This window comes from Silene latifolia, chromosome 2 (assembly GCF_048544455.1).
Source record: "Silene latifolia isolate original U9 population chromosome 2, ASM4854445v1, whole genome shotgun sequence".
NCBI lineage: Eukaryota > Viridiplantae > Streptophyta > Magnoliopsida > Caryophyllales > Caryophyllaceae > Silene > Silene latifolia.
Genome location: NC_133527.1, coordinates 100,225,774 through 100,235,752, shown reverse-complemented (window position 1 = coordinate 100,235,752; position 9,979 = coordinate 100,225,774). Strand labels below are relative to the sequence as shown.

Genomic DNA, 9,979 nt, shown 5'->3' with positions numbered 1-9,979 from the left:
ATGACGGCGTAAACCGTCATCTACCAAACCTGTTCGAGCTAACTGCGCAGATACAAGCAACGCAACCCAGCAGCAAAGGCTCTCAAGCCATCTTATATACAACCAACAAAGGAAATGTACAACAAACTGGGGGCTCTCGCCCCAAACAAAGTCCAAAAATGTTCAAAATCAATGTCCAAATGTGCAAGTCTACAAAAGCTACATAAGACTACTGCTGGTCGCCCTCCAACTCTGCAACTCTTGCCGCAAGAACGGCAAGCTCGGCGTCCCGAAGCTCAAGCTCCCTCAACAAGCGAGCTGTCTCCTCTCGAGACTGGGACAACTCTCGCTCCAGCTCGCGGTCACCCTGTAAACAACAAAATTGGCTCATGTCAATCGTTTCAAGCAAAATCGGAAAATCAAAAATCAAAAATGGAGTAGGCATAAGGTTCATACCTGACGACCTCGACCGCCGACAAGTGCCTCGACGGCAGTAGCTCGCAGCCGGTTGGCCACCCTCCACAACGCCACAAACCGAGACGGCGCGACGTGCATTTTCAAAAAGAAATTCTCAACAATTGAACAAGCTCAATCAAATGTGTTCCTACACAAAAGTTACGCAAAGTTAGAGGGTTTACCCTCCGAATCAGATGCTGCCAGTCGTCCAGGCCAGCATCTGTCACAGCGACGTCAAAGTCACGCAGCTCGGAGATCGTCGTCCTCCCGGTCGCGTCAATGTACTCGAGGGTCTCGGAGTACTCTGGGGGCTCGATGCCCGCCGCCTCGACCTCCTGCAAAGACAAATGGTTCTCATTAATCGATGATCTTTCATCATAATTCTCAAAATCAAGTCAAGAGGAAGAGTAAAAGACGCTCACCACTACCGGCCAGTACGCCAACCTCCCGTAAAGGAACGCCGAGTAGTCCTCGCCAGGAAGAAGGAGGGCGTCACCACTGGCACCAGCCAATTCCGCCTCCCTCACAGCCTCAGAATGCTCCCTGAACATCGTCCCGGGAGGATCGACGGGAACCGTCAACACGTCCCGAGAGCACTGACGAGCCAAGCGCTCGCCCAAGTACCACACAGGACCCATCGACGTCCTCAACAGCAGTCGGCCCGAGCTCCTGGGTCGAAGGACCTCAGCAACGAAAGGAGGCGCTCCAGCGTACTCCGCCCAAGGTCTGGGCACCCACTGTGACAAGATAAACAAGGATCATTCCTATAATCAATTTAAAAGCAATGAAGAAACAAATTAATGTGAGATACTTACGCTGTCCAGCTGAAGAGCGTTCACGTCCCGCCGATAGACACTGTGAGAAGAACGCTTGCAATTCGTCCTGCACATCACCCAATCCCTCACCATGGGATAGGCCTTCTCCAGCGGCTCCGTCCTCTTGGGCGCGAGGCCCGGGAAGTAGGAGTACACCCACGCCTGTAAAGCAATATAATCAATAACGATCTTTCATGATTTGATAAAGAAAGGAATTTACTTTGGTCTAAAGGAAGGATCATACCTCCAGCAGTAGTCCAGGCCCGACAGCGCCAGGAGAAGTCCCCTTCTCCATCAACTCCGGACGAACCATGGCCCTCATGAAGCGGATGAGGACCGCAAAGCCAGCAGTGACCCAGTCCCAACGCCCTAGGGAACTCAGGTCAGAAAGGAAGAGAAGAAGCTTCGTCGACAGCCTCTCGCCCTTTTCTCTAAGGTAAATCGAAGACAGAAAGCACTAGAGCCACAAACGAGCCCTCTGCTCAGCTGTACAGGGAGGAGGAGCCGTCTCCCTCCCATCAATCGTCACCAGTGTCAGGATCTTTTTCGCAAAGTCGTCTCGAATGTAGGAACTGGGTACCAAACCCGGCACTGTGACAGCCTTCGGCGACAAGTTCCAGCCGATCATTCTCCTCGCCTCGGCCGAGTCCACCCTCATGGCAGTCTCCGGCCACTCCACCTCCTCGGTCCCGCACGACAGACAAGAAATCATGCCGTAGTCCTCCAGAGTGACTCCCACCTCACCGAAATGCATGTGAAACGTGGAAGTCTTATCCCAGAATCGGTCTAAGAAAGCGCGAACCAGGCTAAGGTTAGCCCGCAGCTTCCTCTTCGCGATATCCCTCCAGGCCTGCACCAAAGGACCGAACGCTCCACGCTCGATCATGGCCCGCTCCTCCGCCGACAGCCGCTCGTAGTGCTCCATCACTGTCGTGTAGCCCGAGAACGAACTGATGTTGCCGGCCTCCTATTGTGATTTGAAACAAAAGCTATCTTTAGTTTTGAATAAAATTTGAAAGAAATTTGAACAAATGAATGAAAGAGGGGAAGTTATGAGAAGTGAATTCCTATTTACCAAGCTCTTCACCGTCCTGTAGGACAGGTGACCCTCTGCAGCCCACAGCAGGTGCCTTCTCTCCCAAGTCTCAGCCCACGCAGGAGCTCCTCTCAGCTGACGACCTCCTCGCCTAACGTTGGCCCGTCTCGGGTCCTCCTCCTCCTCGACAGCCTCCTCCTCATGGACCTCGTACCCAGCAGCCATCACCGCAGCGGTGAAGGCCTGCTCCAAAGCCTCCTCGACAGTAGCAATGTCTATCTCCATGGGAGCTCTCCCAAAAGTAGAAGCCTCATCACCTGCAACATTAAAGCAAATTTAGGCCACGTCACGTGACGACAAGCCTTGGTTAAGGGATTTTCGAGCCTTCGGAAGCCCTGAAATCGCACTTTTCTTGCTATCCTTGGCCATATTCTCACCAACCCGATCACTCATGTGGTAATTTGGGTCAAGTCAAGCCTAATTTGAAGCTTAGTTCCGGGTTCGGGTCGAAATTTCGGCAACATTTCGTTATAACAGCGGTTATGCCCTAGAAAAGTGTCCTGAAAAAGCTGTCACAAACCAAAATTCCGAGATGGTAGAAAGTTTACCCATCGTTCAAGGATCCCAAATATCAAGTTTCATCGCAAATGGGCAATCCTAAGGCTATTTTCGAAGCAATTTACGGTTTAGCTGTAAAACCGTCTCAAATTTCATTCAAAGGCTCAAAACTCAACGAAAATTCGAGACAAATAAATGGTTATGTTCCTAATATTACCTATTATCCATATCTAATGTCAATTTGACAAGGCAAATGCATTTGGGGGAAAAGCCCCAAATTTTCGATCAAATGGGTCATAAACCCTAATTTTTTCAGCTCAAAATTGGGCAAATATAGACGATTAATGCAAGAATGAGACACATACCTCGATTAGTCATAATTAATGCAAGCTTTTGGATCAAACCTTGGTGGAAATGGTGAAGATTTGAGAGAGAAATTGTGTAATTTGTGTTTCGAAATAATGAACATAAGCCTCTGATTATCGCGTTTTTACGCAGAAATAACACTTTGGGGAATAGACGCAGCAGGCGCTGCGCCTCTTCCAAGAGACGCAGCTCTTGCTGCGCCTCTTCCTTGTGTTCCCTCCATACGGATTTTCAAAAATTCGTTATGAATTCGTTATTTGTGGGCCCATCTTTGGTGCGCCTCTTCCCCGATGCTATTTTATCCTTTTGGTCCGTTTGACGATTTTCTTTCGTTCCGGCCCTTATTTCCAAGCCAGCAGCAGACTGTTGCATAGTATTTATTTCTTCCAAGACCCTTTTCTTATCGCAACGAGCATTTATTCCTTCACAGAATTCGACACGCCTTCATTATGTTTCCCGACGAGAGTAAGCGGATACACATTCCCTCTCATGACATGAAGAATAATTCCCAATCATGTCTCCAGCGAGAGTAAGCAGACGTACTGTCCCTCTCAAGACATGAGAATTAACATATACCCAAGCAGTTTTCTCTCAGCAGTTCCCGCCTGTGTCCTGCTACTCACAATATTTCGTGTTTCCCCGCGGAGTTCGACAAAGGTGTCGTTCTCCAGAAGTTCCCAAACCAATAGAGTTCCTATACTCAAGCTTTAGTTACCCTTAAGTTGAACTTGTTTTTGGCCTCCTTCCCGTCGATGCTTTCCTTTAGGGCCCCACACCCTAGCGCAATCCTTATATATCCTTTAGGTCTTTACCTTAGCTACTATGCTTAACCTTAGCTCCTACGCGCCTCCGGAAGCATCTCAAGAAGAAATCTCAGGTATGGTCTCTTCTTATAGCTGGCGAGCCTCCTTACGTAGTCTAATGTACTTTAAACGACCCTCCCCGATAGTCGACAGACTCTAAAATGTTCCCGACGACAGGTCCTTGGCTCAGACCCCTTGAGCCGCCTCGCGTCGCCATAGTCGTCAGGTTGTAATCTTCGATTGACCTGATGGCTATACTTTGACTTTCGCCTTGTCCAAGCCTCAGTCAAAGTGGGGGCTCTGTAGATACCTCATTTCTGCACCTCTCGCAAACCACCCGGTGATGATTGGGCCGCATGTTTGGTACGCGGAACGATTTGTGACAATTCGTAAGATTATCGTCAAGTGATTGCTCAAATATTAATGTCTACCTCTTAGTTGTCATCTACGTCCTGATACGGTCGTTTTGACAGTAATTAGAGTACATTTGTATTCCGGACCTAAAATCGTCTTCATTTTCTGATAACCGTTAAATCCCGAGTCAGAATGTTCTGGAATGTTCCGGATATTTCTATTCCATATTTCACAATCTTTATCCTTTGGTAAACAATTCCCCGTAATATTCACACAAGATATTAAGGAAAACCGAATTATTCCGTCCTACCATAACTTAAACACGGAAATCTTTCTTCCGCAGGAGGAAACCACTTGGGAACAGACGCAGCAGGTGCTGCGCCTCTTCCAAGAGACGCAGTGGCTACTGCGCCTCTTCCCAGGTCCTTTTCTGCGTAATTTTCGTATCTTTTTCATATCTTTCCGAGATTCACTTCCAAAGAGTCTCCGAAACCCTAATTCCTCCACGTGATTAGTATAAATTGGAGCCTTCGCTCCTCATATTTCTCACGTGAGTGTCCGCCCTTCTCTTCTCCATTTGCATTTCAGTCCTTTGTTCATACTTTTTGGCGTCTACGTGCTTGAACATTCGACCACGTAAGCTCGGATCCTTCTGAGTACCAGCCTCGTTTGCATGACCGACCAATTTGACCAACTCCACATCAATCAACTTAATTAATCTAATCGTTTTCCTCTTACGAGGGCACTTTCTTTTCATTCACGTCGAGCATCACTAATCGATATCTTAGCCTTTCTCGTTTCGTCAAACATGTAAGTCTGAGGGTGTATAATCTCTCTTTTATTTATTGTATTTTAATTATTGTATCACAATTGTAAGGTTTATGTCGAAAATACCTCATTAAAACCGATTTCTAAAACCACGTTCAAAACCTTTTTTACGGATTTTCAATAGACAAACGTCGAGAAAAGACGCAGCAACTGATGCGCCTCTTCGAAGGAGCGCAGTTCCTGCTGCGCCTCTTCGTGAGGCTGCCGCAGTTCCTGCTTCCTTTCTTCTTCTTTCGTCCTCTGTAATTCGTCTTGTTTTATTTTGTTTTCGTCTGTTTTCTCTAATTCTTTGACATAACATCATAATAATTCCACATGTATATTGATCATCATCATTCACATATTTAATTCGTCATTAATTTCGACTTAAATCCCTTATAACCAATATTTGCGGGTTTTCGTCATCGAATTCAATCCGGGTTGTAGAAATTAAATTCTTCCATATTGAGTTTCAGGAATTCATCATTGACATATTTTCATCCGTTTATTCGCATATTTGTCATTAATTTGTCATATTTAGCCTATTTAGTTCACCTATGTCACTAATCAATCGTTCACTCCTGTAATTAATCCATCTTAATTCCGTCTCACCCATGTTTTACTGTTTTCATGACCCATTCATATATTAAATAACCTATTAATCACTTTCATCCGAGTATATAATTTAATCCATCGTTAAATTAACCAACGAATATTAACAACTTGCAATTCCGGCTTCTCAGCCAGAACTGAGCCAAGGACCAGACGCAGCAACTGCTGCGCCTCTTCCAAGGGACGCAGCTCTGCTGCGCTTGTTCCTGGTTGATTTTTGTCTTTGAACTCCGTTGTTGCTTTGACTTTGTTATTTAGCTTACGTATAATTAACTATTACTCGTATTATCACCTTCTGTTTTGTCGTAATTCATTCTTTTATTCTTTTTCTCAAATTACCTGTTTTAAAGGTATTTTCGACATAAATCGCCTAATCCGTTGTAATTTTTGTAATTTTTATTATTGTAATTTCCCTATTATGTTGATCATATTTCTTGTATCATTTGTATGTTTTCACATGTAATTGAGCATTAAATCCCAACTTCAACATTAATTGTATGCTAAATTATGTGTCAACCGACTTAGTACTAATCTTCACATGCTAGGATAAAAACTTGGATGTTGCATTGCATGCATGTAATCGACGATATATCAAGTACGAATAACTTCCCTAAACATTAGTAGAGGCCGCTATCGTGGCGGGCGGGATTAGGTGTTCGATCAAAAGAGTTTCCTAATATGTACCCTCACCCCTTACTCCAGATATCTGTGAACACCCGTGTTCATTGGCATCCACGAGAGTCATTCAAGACATAGAATGCTAAGGGTAACGATTGCTCAGTGTTCATGTCTCTACTTTGTGTCTTGACATGACACGAGGTATTCGAACGGTTCCAATTTCCCATAAAAATTGGTGGCGACTCCATACAAAAATGCAAGCGCTTGTTTCTCTTCTCTCCCAAGCGCCCCCGTGGGCCCCCGCTGTCCACAGTTTCAAGGCCTAAAGATAGCAAAAGCAAGGGTGCGTACGAGTTTAACAAGCAAAGAAGCATTTCACGATATTACAGCCTTGTTCAGATGGCTATATCTCGAGTTCTAGAGCAGATAATAGAGTGATTCCAATTGGAGGTTAAAGCTTATCCTCTTACCTTCCAACGCCGTATAGAACGCCTGATTTGACAAAGTAATGAAGAAATGGCAGCTGTTTTAAGATCGGTGCGCGCTGCGCAGAATCGTCGAATGCAGTTCAGACAAAGACCTTTGGTCGATCGACTGGCCTCAGTGGTCGATCGACCACCACGCGAGCTGATGCGTAAATTAAAAGATCGAGAATTAGAAAGCCCAATGTATTCTTAGGTTTAGGAATAAGAGTGCGTGATATTTCTATTTAACTAACCTATGTTTTCAGAATAATTATCAGTTTTTTGGGAGGAGAGACATGAGGTCTCGAGTTTAGCATAGTTTACATTCAAATACTTTAGTTTCTCAATAAAGTTCGCTATTTTGCATCTGGATTTCTTTTCGGCTTTCAGTTTCGGTATTTCTCAATCATAATTTTAGTCTTTAAGTTTATTATCTTCGTAGTTAGAATTGCTAGATTAGTTCCCTAAAGCCGTAATTTTCTTTATTGCGAATTTACTGTTAAATCGTTTTAATCATGCTTCCGTTTACTGTTTAATAGCTTTCATAGTTGTAGTTAGAATTATTTTGAGTAGCTAAATACCCCGTGCTAAGATGCGAGGGGATCTGTAGCGAAGACGACGTAGATTAGTAAACCCGATGTCGGCCTTTGGTCGATCGACTGGATTAGTCAGTCGATCGACTGGACCTGTTGGTCGATCGACTAGCTTAGCTGGTCGATCGACTGACGTGCGATAGATTAGCATCGTTTCAATGTTTTAATCGAGACCGAGAGGAGACTTGTTAAATGCTTAGTATTTGACCGACCCACAAGATCGAGAGATAGGGGAGGGAAAATAGATTAATAAATTGAGACGACTAAATTGCTAAGATCGAAAGATAAGTAATTTAGGTATTAGGAATCACTTTTCAGGGCGAGAGCTAGTATTAGTGAGACCTAGGGACCAGTAACATAGGCTGAGAGGCGCCACTAGTTAAGAATGGACCGAGAGGACTTCTTATTTGCCCACCTATCGTGATTTATCAGACTTACTTAGATACGTCGTCGCAAATTTGCAAAGTGAACCAATCGTCTTAGCTTCCCTTTTATTATTTTCTACACCTTTTTATTTAATTGCTTTATTTATAGTTTTTATTTTGTTTCGCATTTGGATTTAGTTATAATCCAATCCAAAACCCCCACAACTGTTACCCTTAGACTAGAATTAATAACAACATCATCTCCCTACCCCTCTTCGGATCGACCCTTACTACCGATTGCTAGTAGTAGTTTGGTTTTATAAATATTATTTTTGATACTCACATCGACAGGCATCAAATTTTGGCGCCGTTGCCGGGGAGGCAGCGCTAGTTTTAGTTATTTTTCATTTTAGTCTGTTTTTCGCCTCAAGGGAAGACTGAGTACCTTGAGGCAGTTCTTATCTTCTTCTTTAGTGTTGTTTATTTGCAGTACATCAGAAGGGGCCACCCATGTTCCATTCTCAGGAGCAGCAGGTGTTGTTTTGTGGGACATGCGGCGGAAGGGGACACACAACTGAGGCATGCAGGCACCCTAAGGAGAAGATGTTTGGTTTTCATCAACTTCAGCTCGAGAATTCGTATAATTACGCTCCTACTTCACCGCATCAACCATATGAGCCTCCTTATGAAGCCCCACCACCATCCACTCTGTCACAGCAAGAGTTGAAAAACGAAGTTGCAGAGTTGACAGTCTAGTGCAGGTGCTTATGGTGGAGGTACAGAAAAACATATAATTTTGCGTTTTATAACTGTTTTCTCGTTTTACGCGTGGTATTGTTTGTCTTTTCAGGTACTTATTAGTAGCACTGCTGGCTACTGAAACCTCCTAGCTCACGCTGGTTTGGGGAGGTTTCCTTTTCCTGCGCTTAAAGTCTTGTGAGTTTCCGAGTCCTTATTTCATGTCTTATTTACTTAATTTTAACGCAAAATCCCATTTCCTTTGTTTATCCATTTACATGATTTTGCACAATGGGGACATTGTGTGATTTGGTTTGGGGAAGGGTTTTGCATTGCATTCGCATGTTTGATTGCATTTTTTGTTTCACGTTTATTGCATTTCAGTTTGCATTTGTTTATCTCCCTTATATATACAAAATTTCAAAAAAAATGAAAAAATTCAAAAAATTCAAAAAATCACGTTTTTTTTTTGGTAAAATGTGAGGGTATTATATATATATATATATATATATATATATATATATATATATATATATATATATATATATATATATATATATATAAAGAAATGTTTCAAGTACAAAAATAAAGGCCTAAGACTTTTCCAAGGATTACATAAACTTTAAGCGCCCTAGCCACTCTAACTCATGTGCGGTCAACTTCCTCTTATCCCTTTCTTTTATCCTTCTCTTCATATCATCAGTGATCAACAGTGCAATACGACTAGGCCTCAAAACCAGCTGCTCTATACGACTCTTATTTCTCTGCTGCCACACCTGATACATAGCACTCAAAACCATAGCATTCTTTACTCTCCTCTGCAATGTCAGGTCTGTGTTATGGATACACCAGTGCAAGACATCAGAATCAGGAAGATTTAAGCCAGAGATTTCCATCAGTGCTTGTATTACCCGTCTGCTAAAAGCACATTCAAAAAATAGATGTTCCTGCGTCTCTTTTATCTGCCCACATAAGAAACACATTCCATCCACATTCATCCCAAATCCTTTCAGTCTACTGTTAGTGTGCAGGGATTTGTGAGCTATAAGCCATCCCATGAACCTGTGTTTAGGCAGATTCTAGCTGTCCCAGATTGCATTATGCCAGTCTACCTTTGTCCTTGCTCCTCTAAGCCATTCATAACATCCAGCAGGTGTGTAACCAGCTTGCTGCACCTGCCAAACTCCCTGACTGTAGCCACTGGCAAGCACCTGCTTCACCCTGCAGATCCTCCTCCACACCCAGCTAGAGTTGCTAGTAGCTTTGTAATCCTGCCAGGACCTCCCTTTCAAATAATTTGCATTCACCCATTGAACCCATAAGGACTCCTTCTTTGTTGCAATCCAATCCACAAGTCTACCAACCATAGCAATATTCCACAATTCCTGATTCTTTAGCCCCAAACCCCCTTCCTG

At 43.7% G+C, this 9,979-nt stretch overlaps 1 protein-coding gene across 1 annotated transcript; it reads right to left on the bottom strand.

Annotated features, from left to right (window-relative positions):
• Positions 1 to 9,175: 9,175 nt before the first annotated feature.
• Positions 9,176 to 9,622, bottom strand: LOC141641135 (uncharacterized). Its single transcript, XM_074449809.1, has one exon. The coding sequence runs from the start codon at positions 9,620 to 9,622 to the stop codon at positions 9,176 to 9,178; it is 447 nt and encodes a 148-aa protein (XP_074305910.1).
• Between the last annotated feature and the right edge of the window lie 357 nt (positions 9,623 to 9,979).

What these genes read in the sequence shown, in the direction of transcription:
- LOC141641135 (XM_074449809.1), bottom strand. Translation starts at nt 9,622, where the DNA reads ATGGGATGGCTTATAGCTCACAAATCCCTGCACACTAACAGTAGACTG.